Genomic DNA, 20,683 nt, shown 5'->3' on the forward strand with positions numbered 1-20,683 from the left:
GGACAATGAATATACATTACCTCCAGCCAGGACGTGATGTGTATTCAGAATCCTGACCAAGTCTCTGCACTTCTCTGAGTTACAGCATAGCAGGCGTAGTCTTGTGAGATTACGCTGTAAATGGTCATTTACAGCAAGATCTCGCTGTGCTGTAGTCTCACAGAGACGCTACAGAAGTGGTCAGGATTCTGAATACACATCACGTCCTGGCTGGAGGTAATGTATATTCATTGACACTGCAGTAACGTTAGTGTGTTTGTGTCTGCACATAGCGATATAGCTATATCGCTATCTGCAGTGTAAATGAATGGAGAGAAGTGTACGACGCCGATTGGTCACCGTCATACACTTCTCTCCACAACACCCACTTGGCCATATAGTAAAACACACACATTTGTCCATTGAGAAACTCATTAGCATAAAGCTAATATAGGTCATAACTCCGTCAAAAATGATCATTTTTCTAAATGAAAACACTGCTGTAATCTACATTACAGCGCTGATCACATCATGTACAAGATAAGGCACGTATAATGTGGTGACAGAGCCTCTTTAAGAGGAAAAAATATATATATATCGTAAGATGAAGGTCTCCTCACCTTTTTCCCAAGGTCATGTTTAATCACCTCCTGGACCAAGACATCAGCCAAGGTTTTAAAATCTGTAAGGAATTTCTTATTCTTCTCATCATCTTTCTTTTCTTCAATTAGAAGCTGGAAAAGGGCTTCTTCCTGCCGACATGCTCGAGCAATACACGCAGCCTTCTCAGAGGCGCGTAACAACTCTAGTAGGATTTCAGACATCTTTCAGACCATCTGTACACTGTCAAATCAAGACAGACAGCTTATCATTACACGGTGAGCTATGAAACGGATGTTTTACAAATTCCTGCTAAAGAAAAAACTTATTATTTCTTACCTGCCTGGCACCGATACCATAAATACTGCACTTTTTCTTTTTACCATTCTTATGTATGGACCAGTTTCAGAAATTTTTGCAACAAATCTGCCACATGTAAACACTCTAAGGCCCCATGCACACGACCGTAAAAGTCGGCTGTAATTGCGGACCGCAGTTACAGACGCATTCACTTCTATGGTCCACGGACAGCTTCCCGTTTGTTTACGGGTAGGTGTCCGGGCCATAGAAGTGTACTGCAAAATATAAGACATGTCCTATCTTTTGCTTTTTAGTCCATGCTCCCATACTTTGTATGGGAGCATAGGCCGAAAATGCGGACTGCTGCCCGCAATCGCAGGCCGTGATTACGGGCACAGCCGTGTGCATGGGGCCTAAAGGGCTATTATAAATAACGATCGTAAATACAGCTCCAGGCTAAAAATAAATACCACTTATGCACCTTTAGCTCCTCAGTCTTTAAATGTAGAAGCTACATTATTTATTGGTCACCAAATTAAAAAAAACAACACATTACTACATGTAAAATAAAGAAATATTAAACACTACATTATGGACTGACGGGCGGCAACGTTTACACTAGACTGGACTGACAGGTGACAAGACTAGTCCACAGCTAAAAAACTACTGGAAAATGAAAACCCTCACCTGAATAATTAGATTAACCAGTTATAGTTGTATCTAAACAGATCCAATTACACACAATAGTAATATTTGTAGATTTTTGCTATTAAGATTTTCCTACAGTCTTTACTTCTACTTGACCAGGTATAGCAATAGTTAGGGAACTATGATGCCGTTAGTTCGGTTAATCGGACTCACGATCCGGCCAGGATTTGCATCCGTAATTATGCTTGTGTGAAAACGGCTCTAAAAGGGAGTTTGTGAATATATTTAGAAGTCCTATTGTAGTAGTCTTGAAAAAGACGAGTTCCAGCGTCATGGTCTACTGCTTTCGCCTGCTGCTGATCCTCCCGGGAGGGATATTGCGTTCATGGAGATGCCATGACATGTGACAATAGCAGCCAATCCTGGCACAGCCCTATGAATGCAACACCACAGTATTTGAAGTTGCATCTTGATGTGCAGATTGGTAGTCCTTAGGAGAGCCAGGGGTAGGAGCAAGGTGTTATTTTATTCCACCACTTCTTGCAATGCACGTCCATTACCAGCTGCCGGAATCAGAACTGAGTTTTGTGGTTATTGGTGGGAGACCTTTGTTAGACATGTCTGTTCAGGATTCCACTAGGCCATGCACTTGGGCTTTAACCCCTTAATGACCAGCCTATTTTAGACCTTAATGACCAAGCCATTTTTTACATCGTTGCATTCCAAGAGCTATAACCTTTTCATTTTCGCGTCGACATAGCTGTATAAGGTCTTGTTTTTTGCGGGACAAGTTGTATTTTTTAATAGCACCATTTTGGGGGACATATTTATTGATTAACTTTTATTAACTTTTGGGGGGGGGGGGGAATAGAAGAAACCCTGAAATTTCGCCACTCTTTTCCGCGTCTTAAATCTACGCCGTTTACCGTGTGATATAAATAACACAATAACTTTATTCAGCGGGTTGTTACGATTGCAACGATACCAAATTTGTAGTTTTTGTGTGTTTTACTACTTTGACACAGTAAAAACGCTTTTTTTTCAAAATTATTTGTTTGTGTCTCCAAATTTGAAGAGCCGTAACGTTTTTACTTTTTCGCCGATGCGGTTGTATGAGGGTTTTTTTTTTGCAGGAAGACATTTTTTTTAAGTCAGGATTCACAGAAAACAGCAATTTTTCCATAGTTTTTTATTACATTTTTTACGGCGTTCACCGTGCGGGTTAAATAATGTAATAGATTTATAGTCTGGGTCGTTACGGACGCGCCGATACCAAATATGTGTACGTTTACTTTATTTTGTTTTTTTTAATAATAAAGCATTTTGTAAGGGGAAAAGCTGGGTTTTTCATTTTTTTTAAAATTAACTTTATTAAACTTTTTTACTAGTCGACTTCACTATGCGATTCTCCGATCGCTATTATAATACACTGCAATACTTTTGCATTGCAGTGTATTACTGCCTGTCCGTTTAAAACGGACAGGCATCTGCTAGGTCATGCCTCCGGCATGATCTAGCAGGCATTCGCTCCAGGCAGACCTGGGAGCCATTATTAGGCTCCCAGCTTGCATTAGAGACACAGACACTCGGCGATCGTATCGCCGGGTGTCGGTAGGGAAGAGGGGGAGCTCCCTCCCTCTCTCCAAAACCACTCCGATGCGGTGCACGCTAGGGATGCACGGTGCATCGAAACTTCGATACTGTTTCGATACTGTGCATCCCTAAACGGTTCGATACCGCTATTTCCTGTATTTCGATACTGAGCTGCGCAGCCGCACAGCTCAGTATAGTAATACATGAATGTATGGGAGCGCGGCTGCGGCTGTGTAATTCAGCCACAGCCCCGCTCCAGAGTCATGATAAGTTCGCGGGGTCAGGATGATGCGATGCGGCCGGCGCTGCACTAATGAGCGGCGGCAATGAAGACAGAACATGGCGGGCGCTCTACAAAACACCCCCATGTTCTGTCTTCAGTGCCTGAACTGCCGCTCATTAGTGCAGCGCCGGCCGCATCACCTCATGCTGACCGCGCGCGCACTTCCTGTCAGGAGCGGGCAATGGCTGTATTACACAGCCGCAGCCCGCTCTAGAACGGCAGAGGTCAGAGAAACCTCTCATCTCCGCCGCTATTCCCCTGAATGCTGCAATCACAGCTGACAGCAGCATTCAGGGGAAAATGAGCAGGGGGGGATGCCCCTGGATCGCATCACAGGGAATTCCTGTGACGCGATCGAGGGCCATACCATATATGGGTAGACAGCTCAGGGTCTATTGACGGACCCCAGGGCTGTCTTACCATATTTCATGTTGTTAGGACATACTTGGGTATGTGCTAACAACTGCCTGTGTGCGATCAGTACACAGGCTAATGTACTGGCACATATCTGATATATGTCAGTACATTAAAGTTTAAAAATAAAGTAAAAACAAAGTATTGTTAAATTTTTAAAAAAAATACACATTCACCTTTTTTACAACAAACATTAAAATAAGTCTCAATACATAAAATATACACATTCAATAATGGCGCGGACAACAATTTTTTTGCATCATTTGATGTGTACGCTGTAAAAAAATGAAATAAACACGGCTTTCATTCACTTATTAATGTGAGGCGCGAGGTGCGATGAATTTACACTCCATGTTCCTCACATTAATAGTAATTAACCCCATCATATACCTCGCACATTAACCCATTATGACTGAGAAACATGATGGGATTACTATTAATGTGAGGCGCGTTCAAAATTCATCACACGTCGCGCCTCACATCAGAAAACGGAAGAATTTTTTTTTTATTACTGTTGCCAAAAGTATCGAAATCGCAATACTAAACGAAGTATCGGTATCGAAGTCCAAATTCTGGTATCGACATCCCTAGTGCACGCATCGGAGGGGTTAAATGGGTGAGATAAGATTTGACGCTCCCTGCTCTGTTTACTTTATCCTGATGAAGTGCCGTAAAAAGGCATATGCATCAGAATAAAGCCCGTTAGTGGCCGCCGTTAAAAGGCGTATTGGTGGTCACTAACGGGTTAATGCATTTAACTGTTAGTAGATTACAGAAGTCATTTTGCAAGTGGAATTAGGGTTTAAAAGAGTGGTCGCATGAAGAGGCATATAAAGAGCGTCCCAAGAGATGCACGCTCCCCCGCCGCTGAAAGGGAGAAAGCGGTCATTTACTATACAAATAGGGAAAGCGGGCAATCAGCACATCCCATTAATGCATCGGACTCCTGCCTCCCAGCGCTGGTATCGTGCTGCAATGAATAACCTGTAAGCTCTACAAGGCAACTTCACACATTGCAGAAATCAGCATGTTAGTCTTTCAATTTTAAATTTTTCCATAGATAAGCAATTTCAGTGGAAAATATGTCGTGCCCAGCTTGTGCCTCTGGAACCACCACAAAAAAAAAATTGTAAAAAAGGGTTCTCTCTGGTATGGCGATGCCATATATGTGGAAGTAAACTGCTGTTTGGGCACACTGTAGGACTCAAAAGGGAGGGAGCGCCATTTGGCTTTTGGAGCGTGGATTTTGCTTGGTAGTAGTTTTGTTTGATTATTACTGGTAGATGAGTTTATAACGTGGGGGCATATGTTTGCTGGGCAGAGTACATGAGGGGGCATAGTCAGGTGGTATAATGGGGTTAACAAAAAAAAACAAAACAACAGATATTGGTTACGCTGTGAACATTCCTTTCTGCACAGGCCAGTGTTGCTCTGATATATGGCGTCCTCTCTTATCCCCCTTTCGGTCCACACTCTGCACCTTTTGAGCTTGGGGAATTTTGCTGGGAAAGGGTTGTCCTGGTATAATACGGGCACCCTCGCTTCCAACAGATATGTTTGGGTCCTACCCTTCCTGGCTCCCTATTTCTAGGGCCTTGATAAATTGCCTCTTGAAACAGAAGAAATGTTCCCCTTGGGCCTGCACAACTGCATACTTTTTATTTCCTGACTTATTGGAGTCTTAAAGTGTAGCTAAACATTGACAAACTTCTGATATGTCATAGTGACATGTCAGAAGTTTGGATTGGTGGGGGTCCGAGCACGGAGACCCCCACCAATCTCTAGAACGAAGCAGCTGAAGTGTTCGTGTGAGCACTGAGCGGCTTCGGGTTTGTTTGGCTGTTTCCGGAAATAAATGTATCGGTGTAGGGACTCAATAGAAAGTCTATGAGCCCGTACTCCGATACATGGGCTTTCTGGAAAAAGCCGAACAGAAACGAAGCAGCTGAGCGCTCACACGAGTGCTTCGTTCTAGCGATTGGTGGTGGTCTCCGTGCTCGGACCCCCACCAATCCAAACTTCTGACATGTCTCTATGACATATCAGAAGTTTGTCGTACGTTTAGCTACACTTTTATTTTATTTTTCCATAGAGACTTAGTGGCATGAGGGGTGTTTTTTTGCCGGACGAGCTGTAGTTATTGGTACCATTTTGGGGTACATGTGACTTCTTGATATCTTTTTATTCTTTTTTTTGGGAGGCAAGGTGACAAAAAAATAAAATAAAAAAAAAGCAATTCTGGCATAGTTTTTTTTTTTTTTTTTAAATAGTGCTCACCACGCATTATAAAACGACAAGTTAACTTTATTCTGCAGGTGAGTCAGATTCCGGCGATACCACTTTTTTACGTTTTACAACTTTTTGCACAATAGTTACTTTTGTAAAAATAATGTATTTTTTCTGTCGCCAAATTGCAACAGCCTTAACTTTTACATTTTTTCATCGACTGAGCTGTATGAGGGCTTGTCTTTTGCGAGACGAGCTATATAGTTTTTATAGGTACCGTATTTGGACACATGCGACTTTCTGATCACTTTTTATTAAAATTTTTGTAAGACAAAGTGATCAAACAAAACGGCAATTCTAGCAGTATTAGAGCAGTCAGTTGTTCACCGACAGCAAGCCGATCAGGCTCCGCCTCCGATCGGGGCCTAAATCGGCTTCCGTAATGGCAGACTGAGCCCAATGTTAGGCCTCCTGTTGCCATAGTAGCAGGGCTGCCGATTTGCTACAAAACACTAAGTTGCAATGATTGCTGCATCTAAGGCGTTAATGGCAAGGATCGGAGCTAGCTCCGATTCCTCCGTTACAGCAGGGTGTCCGCTGTAGCACACAGCAGACACCCACTGCTGACGCCGGCTCAGCTTCTGAGCCGGAAGCGGAGCCGGCACCATCTTACCAATGGTACCAAAAGCCTTTTAGGCCCCGCCTCCAAGCCAAGCATAGGAGGTTTCCATCGCTGGCAAAATCGGGAAGCACGTCAAAAAAAGAAAATCAGTCATGTGAATAGCCCCATTAGGGGTCTATTGTTCCTAATGCAGCCGGGTGACGGCCGATGAAACCCTGTCGTGTGAATTCCGCCTTAGGCTTCCGGTTGCCATTGCAGCCAGCAGCAACCCAGCGATCACGTTGCTGGGGTTCCGGTGGCCAAAAACCCTGTCACATGCTGAGATCTCTATTGAACGCAGCATCTGAGGGGTTAATCGGCCGGATCGGAGGCTAGCTCCAGTCCTGGCCGTTACATTAGGGTGCCAACTGTAACATACAGCTGGCACAAGGCGGTGATGGTGCGGGCTCAGCTCCTGAGCCCGCACTATCACCACGACGTAATGGTACTACGGGAAGCCCTGACTGACTGCGCCATTTATATACGGCGCATGTCAGGAAGGGGTTAAAGTCTTGGACAACCTATTTAACTTTTGGAACAAAGTCTTATACAGTACAATTAGCTTTTTCTGACTGGTAAAGCAAGCCCCTTTCCGTAACTGGGGGGCCACATGAATTCAACACAGTATCTCAGGACTTTTGCAAGCCTCATTTGCATAACTACAAAAATGGTCATAACTTGGCCAAAAATGCTCGTTTTTTAAAAATAAAAACGTTACTGTAATCTCCATTGCAGCGCCTATCTGCTGCAATAGCAGCTAGGGGTTGCAAAATCTGGTGACAGAGCCTCTTTAATGTATCGAGCAAATTTTGCCAGTAACATAAAGTCCAATGTGTCACGAGAAAACAATCTCAGAATCGCTTGGATAGGTAAAAGCATTCCGGAGTTATTACCACATAAAGTGAAACATGTCAGATTTGAAAAACTTGGCTGTGTCCTGAAGGCCAAAACAGGCTGTGTCTTGAAGGGGTTAACCGGTTAAGGACTAGGCTGTTTTACAGCTAAATGACCAGAGCAAATTTTACAATTTTGCTATGCGCTTCTTTAGATGACTATAACTCAGCAGGTGAATAAAGTTCATCTTTGAATTTTACACTCTTTTTAAAGGACAGATAGGGCTTTGTTTTAGTGGCATTTGTCAGTATATATCATTTTCATTTTTATCTCTAAAGTGTGCAAAATTGGAAAAGAAATGCAAGAATTTAGCAATTGCGTCAGCTTATGCTAGCATTTTTCACACACGGTATGGACCACGGACAAAATTAATCTCCTTTCACATTCTTCCACTTCTCCCGTGCATGGGGATACCAAATATGTGTGCCTTATTCACTGTGCGGGCATGTGCCAGGGCTTGGCATAAAAGGAGGCTTTTTGGCCTTTTCGGTCCAGGAATTCTACCCTTGACTTTATAGCCGCATACTGTTTTCTGGGGGGCGTAATGCTGCTGAAAGATTAGAATCACCCCATAAATTACTTCATTCACGCAAGTAGACCCCACAAGGTTATCTTCAAGGGGTTTATCATATTTTTAGACAGTCCAGTTTTCTTCTGAAAGTTTCTTGAATAAGATGGAACAAAATTAAATTAGCAATTTTTTAGTTTATACCAGCATTTTTCACACACGGCATAGACCACGGCCAAAATTAATCTCCTTTCACATTCTTCCACTTCTCCCGTGCACGGGGATACCAAATATGTGGTCTTATTTATCACATAGAGATGTAGGAGGGCGGACGATAGAAGAAGCTTATTTCACAAATCGCTTTTTTTCAAAGCTGGTTTTACAAAACTCAGAGTTTATATAACACTTCCAAAATATCTGCTCTTGAAGCAGAAATCCCAAAATATTCATCTAGGGGTTTAATGGGAATTTATTTTTTTGGGTTTTCTAAAATAAGAAATTGCAGGTTTATGCAAATGGAGCTCTCCAGCAGATGAACTTTAGAGAATATGCAAACATGACATCCACCCCCCACCCATTCCCTCCCTCACCCTTGGAGTAAAATGAGGGGAAAAATAAAAACGTAATGTAGGGCAAATATATTTTCAACAAATTAACTAAAATCTAATAATTCAGAACAGTGTGGTATTTTTTTAAAACATGGCTCAATGCACAGGCCTGGTTGTGAGGGACATGAAGGACAGAAATATCGGGAATCTTTGCGGTGCCCGTCTTTTCTGCAGACGCGGCACTTTTTCTGGGGGTTGCTTCTGGTTGGTGTTGGGGGAATCCGACTGATGAAGTGTCTTTCAGTCAGTCGCGTGACATCCTCAGACTGGGGGCATTCTCGGGTGTCCTGAACATCAAAAAATGAGGCCTTCAATAATTTTTCCATGGAAATCCAGGTATGTGTCTCTGCCTCTGTTTTTTTTGTACAGCACAAATGAGTTGTGGATGGCCACCTGTAACAAATAAATGGCCACTTTTTTGTACCAGCTTTTAGTTTTGCGTTTTACTAAATAGGGCTGTAAAACCTGGTCGCTTAAATCCACCCCCCCATGTACTTGTTATATTAGGACACGCTCACTGGTTTGTGCTTGTCCGATGTTGCCCCCCTTTCCCTCACTGCCACTGTTCCTGCGGTATGAATCGTGCTTAGCACATACACATCTTTGCGATCCCTGAACTTGACCGCCAGCAATTCCTCAGATGCATAAGCACAGGAGTCCCCCTTTACCATGCGCTTCCCCACTAATTGCTGCGGAAAACCAATTCGGTTTTTGCGCATGGTACCACATGCCCCAGTCCTTGCAGCATGCAAATGCCTAAACAGGGGCAAACTGGAATAAAAATTATCACAGTACAGGTGGTACCCCTTGTGAAGCAGAGGCTGCATTATCTCCCACACGATCTTACTGCTGGTGGAAAGATCAGGGGGGCATCCAGGAACATTTATTGTGCGGTCCCGCCCTTCATAAATCCTGAAGGCGGTGGTATATCCTGACCCGCTTTCACACAATTTGTAGAGGGGGGCCTGTGCGTTGTCATTGAAGTGGAGGAACCTCATTATTGTCTCATAACGAGACCTGGGCATTACTGCAGAATATACTGGGGTGGCTTGGGCGGGTCTTGTTGACCAGTAAGACCTAATGGAGGGCTTTTTGACAATACCCATATTTAGGGTGAGCCCCAAAAAAAATTTTAATTCCTGCAAATTGGTGGGCGTCCAATCTCTGGCATGGGTGGATTAAGGTTTCTGCCTTATATATTGAGTGGCATATAAATTTGTTTCGTGGACAATCGGATTTAGGATGTCGTCCGTTATAAATAAATGGAAGTAATCCATTTGGACAAAATTTGTATTGTCCACGGTTATGCCAGGAGTGGCAGTAAATCCGTGGATTCTAGGCCCAAAAGATGGGGCAGGTGCCCATACAAGAGCCTGGACTGAAGGGACCAGGCTGTCCCGTGCTACAGCGCTACTAGGCCCTGCGCTTTCATGTTCTGCAGTTTCAACTGCATCAGGGACAACGTCCCCTGAAGATGAACCTGAAGTGACGCTGTCATCGTCCTTGCCCAAAACAGGTTCCATCTCGGACGCCATCTCTGATGCGGTCTCCGACTCAGACCACAGCATGGCGTATGCCTCCTCGGCGATAAACAACTTCCTCGCCATAACGTAACTAACACTAACTAAACAAATTATATTATTTTTTTTATAAAACATACTAACTAACTGCTATATCTACACTACCGCTAACAAAAAAATAAACCGCTATTGCTATATATATATACACATACACATACTCCCTACTCTAATAGAAAAAAAGATAGAAAGGTAGATATAGAAAAAAAGATAGATGGATAGATAGATTGTATAGATAGATAGAAATCTATCTATACAGAGAATGTTTTAGAGTAACTGTATTTTTTGTGTAACTGTAACTGTAATCTTCTGGCAGCAATTCTCCCGAGTCTCTTCTTCTCCTCAAACTGAAACAATGTTTGAGGAGAAGAAAAGAGGCAGGAGATTTACTGCCAGAAAAGTCAAAATAACACAAATGTGGTCGCTGTGATAGGTTTTCACAGCGACCACATGTTCAGGGACCATCAGATTGGTCCCTGATACTCTGCCCAGTGCCCAGAGCTGTTGGTAACAGCATGGGCACAGGGCTGTGTGCACGCGATCGCGCGCACACTTTTCTATGCAGAAATGCATGTGATCGCTGTGATTGGTTGCCACAGCGATCACATGTTCAGGGGCCAAAAGATTGACCCCTGACATTCTGCCCAGTGCCCATGGCTGTTAGCAACAGCCAGGGCATAGAGCTGTGTGCACGCGATCGTGCGTGCACAGTCTCTGAAGTGCGGCCGTAAATAGTCTATACGGCGGACTTCAGAGACCCTGACCGCTGGCCGTATAAATACGGCCAGCGGTCGGGAACCTGTTAAGGAGTGGTGAAGCCATCCAGCAGTAATGTACATAGCTCGGTGTCTGCTTCTAGAGGAGAATAACGTAGAATACAGCAGCATGGCGGAGGCCGCATTCATTTGTAAGCGTCGTAATACACCCATGCGCCCAAAGTGGTAACCTCCGGGTTCCTAAGATTGATAATCTGTCCTGAGCATAGGCCATCAATATTAGATAGTCGGGGGTCCGACTCTTGGCACCCCCGCCAATCAGCTGTTTGGATGGGCCACAGTGCACGTAAGAGCACCGCAGCGTTTCTCCTCCTCACTCGTACTTGCATGCGCCGTTACATTTGTAGCGGCCATGTAAGGTGTCACGGTTCCATTCATTTGCACGTGTAAATACACCCTAACGTGGGTAAAGGGAGTAGGATTTTTTTATTGGGAAGGGGGGGGGGGGGGGGTGACTTCACACGGATTGGTCACGTAGGCCTGGAAGCCTCAGGCAGACTATGGGACATTGTAAGAGCCCATTCACATCTGCATTGGAGCCTCCATCAAAGATCCGGTTACATCGTTAGTACGGTTGAAGAAACAAAAAAAAAAAAACGACATGTCCATCAAGTTCAACCAAGGGGGTGGGAAAAATTGGCTCAAAATTAACAGAAACAATAGTGCAGCACGCGGTGGTTTTGTCTCTGGTAAAACGACGGACACCCGACAGAAGCCATTAACCCCTTAATGACCAGCCTATTTTAAACCTTAATAACCAAGCCATTTTTTACGTTTTTCCATCGTCGCATTCAAAGGGCTATAACCTTTTTATTTTAAGGTCTTGTTTTTTGCGGGACAAGTTGTACTTTTCAATAGCACCATTTTGGGGGACATATTATTTATTGATTAACTTTTATAAACTTTTTTTTTGGGGGGGGGGGGGGGCGGGGAGGAATAGAAAAAAAACCCTGAAATTTCGCCACTCTTTTTCGCGTCTTAAATCAACACCGTTTACCGTGTGATATAAATAACACAATAACTTTAGTCAGCGGGTTGTTACGATTGCAACTATACCAAATTTGTATAGATTTACTACTTACACAGTAAAAACGCTTTTTTTTCAAAATTATTTGTTTTTGTGTCTCCATATTTGAAGAGCTGTAACGTTTTTATTTTTTCGCCGATGCAATTGTATGAGGGCTTTGTTTTTGCGGGAAGACTTGTAGTTTTTATTGGTACCATTTTGGAGTAGATGCGACTTTTTGATCACTTTTTAACACATTTTTTTTTTAAAGTCAGGATTCACAGAAAACAGCAATTTTTCCATAGTTTTTTATTACTTTTTTACGGCGTTCACCGTGCGGGTTAAATAATGTAATAGCTTTATAGTCGGGGTTAACTAAAATTAACTTTATTAAACTTTTTTTCTACTTTTTTTACTAGTCCCATTAGGGGACTTTAATATGCGATTCTCCGATCGCTATTATAATACGCTGCAATACTTTTGTATTGCAGTGTATTATGCCTGTCCGTTTAAAACGGACAGGCATCTGCTAGGTCATGCCTCCGGCATGATCTAGCAGGCATTCGCTCCAGGCAGACCTGGGGGCCTTTATTAGGCCCCCGGCTGCCATTAGAGACAGACGCTATTGAGCACCGCATCTGAGGGGTTAAACGGGTGAGATCGATACTTATATCGATCTCACACGGCAGAGCAGGGACGCCCCCAGCCCTCTCTGGCAGCTGAGAGCGGGGAGATTTGACGGCTCCCTGCTCTGTTTACTTTATCCTGATGCAGCGCCGTAAAAAGGCATATGCATCAGAATAAAGCCTGTAAGTGGCCGCCGTTAAAAGGCGTATTGGCGGTCACTAACGGGTTAAAGTCAATGGGTTCCGTTGGGCAACGATGGTGTTAGTCATACAATGGAATATGCACTTCCGATATTTTCTTTGTTCTGCTCCTCTGCTGGAGAAGAGGAACGGACACACCGAACGCAGATGTGAACTGGTAGTAATTCAGTCAGGATCCTATGACCTCCGCGCTTGATCTCTGGCTGCTGACTATAGGTCTCTATGGCTGCCTGATGCCTTACCCTCTGCAATCCCCCACCAACAATCCCACTAATTACTTATTCCTGGAGCTGCTGACGTTCCAGAGTCCGGGGCCAGCCTGGCAAAGGAGGTGGATCTGATCCAAATCTAGGAATTCATCTGCGCATGCAACGTATTGATATTGCAAGAAGAAAAAAAAATAAAATAAAAGTACCGCTCTAGCTCTAAGCTGCTGGGGAGATAAGCGGTTCGATCACACTGGCATTGCTTAGCTCGGGCAATAATCATAATCGACTAGGTAAGAACCCATCCTGAGGGATTCTGCGGACAGCACATGAAATGGATGGAACCCAGAGATCTAGACCAAGCTGTGCTAGCACGTTATCTTTCTACACAGAACAGTTAAAAAGACAAATTCAGCTCGATAAACTTGTAACATCTTAAAGAGGCTCTGTCACCAGATTTTGCAACCCCATCTCCTATTGCAGCAGATCGGCGCTGCAATGTAGATTACAGTAAAGTTTTGTTTTTTTAAAAACGAGCTTTTCTTGTCAAGTTATGACCACTTTTATATTTATGCAAATGAGCCTTTAAGTACAACTGGGCGTGTATTATGTGTGTACATCGCGGCGTTTTTACCGTATATGTCGGCGTATAAGACGACTGGGCGTATAAGACGACCCCCAACTTTTACCCTTAAAATATAGAATTTAAGATATACTCACCATTTCGTGCAGGAGCGCTTCACTATGGCCATCGGCGGCAGGACCCAGGACTCTCTGTCTCTTTGAACTCGCGCATGCGCAGATAGGCTGCTTCATCGCGCGAGATCTGAGAGGCAGGGAATGAGAGGAAAGGGCGGGCCAGAGCATCTTACAGAGATGTTCCCTGGCGGCTAATACCGACTTCCCTCAGATCCGTGGCGGATTCCGTGCATCCCGGGAGCCTGTGTACCGGACTGCAGGCTCACAAGGTAACACACAACCTGTGTGTAGACGATATGTAGACTAGGGATGTCACGATACCAGAATTTGGACTTCGATACCGATACTTCGTTTAGTATTGCGATTTCGATACCAATTTCGATACTTTTGCCAAAAGTAATAAAAAAAAAATTCTTCCGTTTTCTGATGTGAGGCGCGACGTGTGATGAATTTTGAACGCGCCTCACATTAATAGTAATTAATCCCATCATGTTTCTCAGTCATATTGGGTTAATGTGCGAGGTACATGATGGGGTTAATTACTATTAATGTGAGGAACATGGAGGGTAAATTCATCGCACCTCGCGCCTCACATTAATAAGTGAATGAAAGCCGTGTTTATTTCATTTTTTTATTTTAATGTTTATTGTAAAAAAGGTGAAGGTGTATTTTTTTTAAAATTTAACAATACTTTGTTTTTACTTTATTTTTAAACTTTAATGTACTGACATATATCAGATATGTGCCAGTACATTAACCTGTGGATGGATAATACACAGGCAGTTGTTAGGACATACTTGGGTATGTCCTAACAACATGAAATATGGTAAGACAGCCCTGGGGTCCGTCAATAGACCCTGGGCTGTCTGCCCATATATGGTATGGCCCTCGATCGCGTCACAGGAATTCCCTGTGACGCGATCCAGGGGCATCCCCCCTTCTCACTTTCCCCTGAATGCTGCAGTCAGCTGTGATCGCAGCATTCAGGGGAATAACGGCGGAGATGAGCGGTTTCTCTGATCTCCGCCGTTATAGCGCGGGGCTGCGGCTGTGTAATACAGCCATTGCCCCGCTCCTGACAAGAAGTGCGCGCGCGGTCAGCATGAGGTGATGCGGCCGGCGCTGCACTAATGAGCGGCAGTTCAGGCACTGAAGACAGAACATGGGGGTGTTTTGTAGCGCGCCCGCCATGTTCTGTCTCCAGTGCCGCCGCTCATTAGTGCAGCGCTGGCCGCATTGCATCATCCTGACCCAGCGAACTTATCATGACTCAGGAGTGGGGCTGTGGTTGAATTACACAGCCGCAGCCGCGCTCCCATACATTCATGTGTATTATACTGAGCTGTGCGGCTGCAACGTGCATCCCTAATGTAGACAATATCCGGCATATAAGACGACCCCACACTTTTGACATTTTTTTAAGGGTGTAAAAAGTCGTCTTGTACGCCGATATATACGGTACTTCTCTTACTAGCTGGGCATTGTGAATAGAAGAAGTTTATGATGCTGACGAATCAGCATCATCCACTTCTCTTCGTTACCACCCAGCTTCTGGCAGTGCAGACACACAGCGTGTTCGAGAGATCACGCTGTGACGTCACTTCCTGCCCCAGGTCCTGCATCGTGTCGGACGAGCGAGGACACATCGGCACCAGAGGCTACAGTTGATTCTGCAGCAGCATCGGCGTTTGCAGGTAAGTAGCTACATCGACTTACCTGCAAACGCTGATGCTGCTGCAGAATCAACTGTAGCCTCTGGTGCCGATGTGTCCTCGCTGGTCCGACACGATGCAGGACCTGTGGCAGGAAGTGAGTGACGTCACAGCGTGATCTCTCGAGAACACGGCTGTGTCTGCACTGTCAGAAGCTGGGTGGTAACGAAGAGAAGTGGATGATGCTGATTCGTCAGCATCATACACTCCCATTCACAATGCCCAGCTAGTAAAAGAAGTAAAAACGCCCAGTTGTACTTTAGAAAGCCTCATTTGCATAAATATAAAAATGGTCATAACTTGGCCAAAAATGCTCGTTTAAAAAAAAAAAACAAAAAAAAAAACGTTACTGTAATCTACATTGCAGCGCCGATCCGCTGCAATAGCAGATAGGGGTTGCAAAATCTGGTGACAGAGCCTCTTTAAGGCAATGTTCACACGCTTACTAAAAAAAAGTCTAAAAATACGGAGCGGTTTTCAAGGGAAAACAGCTCCTGATTTTAGGCAGTTTTTCTAAGCAAACTCGAGTTTTTTTACGGCCACTTTTGGAGCGGTTTTTCTACGGAGTCAATAAAAGACGGCTCGAAGAACGGCTCAAGACGTGACATGTACTTTTTCGTGGTCCTTTTTCGAAATGCCTACGAAAAAAAAAAAAAAAAACGCCCATCAGAACAGAAAGCCGTTTTTCCCATTGAAATCAATGGGCAGATGTTTGGAGGCGTTCTGCTTTCGATTTTTCAGCCGTGTGAACATACCCTTTGGCTCTGTTCACGCAGGTTTTTTGACGCGGAAACCGCACCAAAAAAACAGCCGAAAGTGCCTCACATTGATATCAATGGGAGGCGTTTTTTTCCCACGAGCGGAAAAACAGTCTCGTGGGAAATAGTGCAATGCCCCATCTTCGGGCATTTAGAACTCTGACATCAATGGGAGGCAGAGAAAGCATTTTTGACCACGGTGCTCAATGGCCACAAGCGAAAAACCCCACAAAGAACACGAAAAACGGCGTGCAGGCAGATCAAACTCTCCCAGGATTTTATGCTGCAAAAAACTCCGTGTGAACAGGGCCTAACAGTCAAGCATCGTCTAGCCGTCTGGAGGTCACTGCTCCATTTTCTTGATTATTATTTAGAATGTGCGACGTTTCCAGCCACACTCACTGCAAACCAACAGTGATCACCCAATCCCTCCGGTCAGTGTGTGACGTCACCGCTATTAGGAACAGTCCATGCCTACGACGTCACACACCCATTTGTAACAAGCCGTTCACTATGCGAGTCACTGTACAATCCCCCGGCGGTGACACTGTAAACATCCCTATCACCCCCCTCCCCTCGGTACCTGAACCTGCAGGAGCTTCCTGTTTGGTAACGACAGATTTCCTGCGATTTAAATTCCAGACAGAAAGGGGAGAACTCTACCTCCAATTCACCAGAGAAACGCCGGTCACGGTCTGTGGTCTTCACTCCACCTGGTGCAGATGTGGGACAGGACGGAAACGCCAATGACCGAGAAAGGCAGAGCAGACGAGCGCTGTGTGGAGAAACAAGCAGCGGGCAGACCTCACGTAGACACTTCTCGCTGCTCTAGTTCTGACATTTCGGGTTGTACTAGCCCCACCTACTCACAACTCAGCGGTGACTTTGATGGTGAGTGGGCGGCTCTGGTTTCTTGCCAGGCAGCGTCTATATGTGTCACACAGAGACCGCAGCTCTGCGGCTGGCCCCGCCCCTCAGCAGTCCTGCAACGACATGCAACTGGTAATAGAAGAAACCAGCATTTCTACTTTATAGCTTACCTGAACGCGCACTTCAGGCGGGAGGACGTCAGCTGCTAACCACGTGACCCCTGGAGGAGACCTGGAACTACATGTGAGGGAGAGAGATCAGCTGAGCAGCAGAGAGTAGGAGGGGCTACAGTGAGAGGAGGGGGCGCGCCTAGGGGTGGGGGAGGGGGCGCGCCTAGGGGTGGGGGAGGGGGCGCGCCTAGGGGTGGGGGAGGGGGCGCGCCTAGGGGTGGGGGAGGGGGCGCGCCTAGGGGTGGGGGAGGGGGTGGGGGAGGGGGCGCGCCTAGGGGTGGGGGTGGGGGAGGGGGCGCCTAGGGGTGGGGGTGGGGGAGGGGGCGCCTAGGGGTGGGGGTGGGGGAGGGGGCGCCTAGGGGTGGGGGTGGGGGAGCCTAGGGGTGGGGGAGGGGGCGCCTAGGGGTGGGGGCGCGCCTAGGGGTGGGGGAGGGGCGGAGTAGTCTGGAGAATAGGGCGGGGGAGACTAGTACGTTCTGTGCCCTATTAGGGGAGATTCACACGAACGTTGCGTTTTTGCGCGCGCAAACAACGCAGCGTTTTGCGAGCGCAAAAACCATTTGACAGCTGCGTGTGTCATGCGTGTCTGATGCGCGGCTGCGTGATTTTCGCGCAGCCGGCATCATAGAGATGAGGCTTGTCAACGCCCGTCACTGTCCAAGGTGCTGAAAGAGCTAAATCTTTCAGCACCCTCGACAGTGAATGCCGAACACAACAGCGAAAAACCTGTAAAAAAAAAAGATAAAGTTCCTACTTACCGAGAACTTCCCGGCCGTTGCCTTGGTGACGCGTCCTTGGTGACGCGTCCTTGGTGACGCGCCTCTCTTGACATCGGGCCCCACCTCCCTGGATGACGCAGCAGTCCAAGTGACCGCTGCAGCCTGTGATTGGCTGCAGCCTGTGCTTGGCCTGTGATTGGCTGGAGCTGTCACTTGAACTGAAGTGTCATCCCGGGAGGTCGGACTGCAGGAAGGAGACAGGAGTAATCGGTAAGTTAGAACTTCGTTTTTTTTTTACAGGTTAATGTATTTTGGGATCGCAAGTCACTGTCCATGGTGCTGAAACAGTTTAACTCTTTCAGCACCATGGACAGTGACTATCTCCTGACGTCGCGTACCGATAATTTTTTTGCCGGGATCGCCCAAAACGAGTTTGGCCGAACCCGGTGAAGTTCGGTACGCTTGTCCGGCTTCGCTCATCGCAAAGACACTCCGTTTGGATGTTCGGAAACAGAAAAGCACGTGGTGCTTTTCGGTTTTCATTCATCCTTTTCACTGCTGTTGCGCGAATCACGCTCGTCCCACGGAAGTGCTTCCGTGTGGTGCGCGTGATTTTCACGCACCCATTGACTTCAATGGGTGCGTGATGCGCGAAATACGCAGAGTTATTGAACCTGTCGCGCTTTTTGCGCAGCAGACAAACGCTGCGCAAAAAGCACGGACTGTCTGTACTGCCCCATAGACTTGTATTGGTCCATGCGTGCCGCGTGAAAACCACGCGGCCCGCACGGACCGAATACACGCTCGTGTGAATCCCCCCTTAGATGGGCAGATATTCTTTCATGAACAAGCGACAAGTGATGATTAAGGGCCTGTTCACATCAGCGTTGGCTTTCCCGTTCCAGGGTTCCGTCGGAGGTTTCAAAATGAAACCACAGCTTCCGTTTCCGTCACCATTAGCGCAGCCGACTGCATTATTGAATCCGTTGGAAAAACGGAAACCTGCCGGAATGGTGATGAACGGAAACCATTAGCAATGTTTCCGTCACCATTGATATCAATGGTGACGGAAACGGAAGCTGTGGTTTCAGTTTGACTTTCCGTTGCGGGGTTCACCCGACGGAAACCTCCGATGGAACCCCGGAACGGAAAGCAAACGGTGATGTGAACAGGCCCTAAACAAAGCCTTAGTGAGTCGTCTGCACTTGCAAGACGTTCTATAACACGTGACAATTATTGCTAAAGATTTTCGCTGTTCAGTCGTTTCTGCGATCGTTGCTCATTCGCCCACACCTCATCTCTGAACTGCTAATGACTGGAAGATTTCTGATAAGACAAGGGCATGTGGCGGCAACATATGGTAATCTTTAATGAAGGTAGATGTGGCCAAGCCACAGAAACCACCGATTTATCGTACATCGTTGCTCGTTATCACGTGTGACGATTATCCCTTACATCCGAACAAGAATACAAAACTTTGTACAAAAATCGCTCCCGTCTAATAGTGCCTTAACCCCTTAAAGGGAACCCGTCACCAGCATTTTGCTGATTAAACCAGAAATACCTGGTGGTAGTGGGTGAAATATCATTTCTATTTAAAGAGACTCTGTCACCACATTATAAGTGCCCTATCTCCTACATAAGGAGATCGGCACTATAATGTAGGTGACAGTAATGCTTTATATTTAAAAAAACGATCTATTTTCACCACGTTAGGAGCGATTTTGGTTTATGCTAATGAGCTTTCTTTATGCCCAAGTGGGCGTACTTTTACTTTCGAACAAGTGGGCGTTGTACAGAGGAGTGTATGACGCTGACCAATCGGCATCATGCACTCCTCTCCATTCATTTACACTGCACTAGCGATATAGTTATATCACTATGTGCAGCCTCATACACAAGCCCTAACATTACTAGTGTCCTGATAATGAATACACATGAAATCCAGCCTGGACGTCATGTGTACTCAGAATCCTGACACTTCTGAATCTTTTTTGTGAGATTCCGGCAAGTGAAACCAAATCTCGCGAGATTACGGAGCTAAACGAGATTTACTGTCACCTACATTACAGCGCCCATCTCCTTATGTAGGAGACAGGGCACTTATAATGTGGTGACAGAGTCTCTTTAAATAGAAATGATATTTCACCCACTACCACCAGGTATTTCTGGTTTAATCAGCAAAATGCTGGTGACGGGTTCCCTTTAAGGGGTTAAGGCACTATTAGACGGGAGCGATTATTGTACAAAGTTTTGTATTCTTGTTCGGATGTAAGGGATAATCGTCACACGTGATAATGAGCAACGATGTACGATAAATCGGTGGTTTCTGTGGCTTGGCCACATCTACCTTCATTAAAGATTACCATATGTTGCCGCCACATGCCCTTGTCTTATCAGAAATCTTCCAGTCATTAGCAGTTCAGAGATGAGGTGTGGGCGAATGAGCAACGATCGCAGAAACGACTGAACAGCGAAAATCTTTAGCAATAATTGTCACGTGTTATAGAACGTCTTGCAAGTGCAGACGATAATGTGGTGACAGAGTCTCTTTAACCTATAATTGTCTTCTTAGTCAGCTCTGTAGCTTTAGTATTCAGTTTTTGAGTGTTCCCACACCGTATGCTAATGAGCATAAAAGAGTCATAT

At 45.5% G+C, this 20,683-nt stretch overlaps 1 protein-coding gene across 3 annotated transcripts in view; it reads right to left on the reverse strand.

Annotated features, from left to right (window-relative positions):
- The window catches only part of INPP1 (inositol polyphosphate-1-phosphatase), a 42,186-nt gene extending 24,800 nt beyond the window's left edge, over nt 1-17,386 (reverse strand). The window contains exons 1-3 of one of the 3 annotated variants that reach the window (XM_075831259.1): nt 17,146-17,301; nt 16,939-17,050; nt 600-822 (exon numbers count right to left, since the gene is read on the reverse strand). In XM_075831259.1, coding sequence (XP_075687374.1) covers nt 600-803 — 204 coding nt within the window. In that variant the 5' untranslated portion in view covers nt 804-822; nt 16,939-17,050; nt 17,146-17,301. The other 2 variants (XM_075831262.1, XM_075831260.1) reach the window with 2 other exon arrangements.
- Nucleotides 17,387-20,683: the final 3,297 nt, after the last annotated feature.

Source organism: Rhinoderma darwinii, chromosome 6 (assembly GCF_050947455.1).
Source record: "Rhinoderma darwinii isolate aRhiDar2 chromosome 6, aRhiDar2.hap1, whole genome shotgun sequence".
Taxonomy (NCBI): Eukaryota; Metazoa; Chordata; class Amphibia; order Anura; family Rhinodermatidae; genus Rhinoderma; species Rhinoderma darwinii.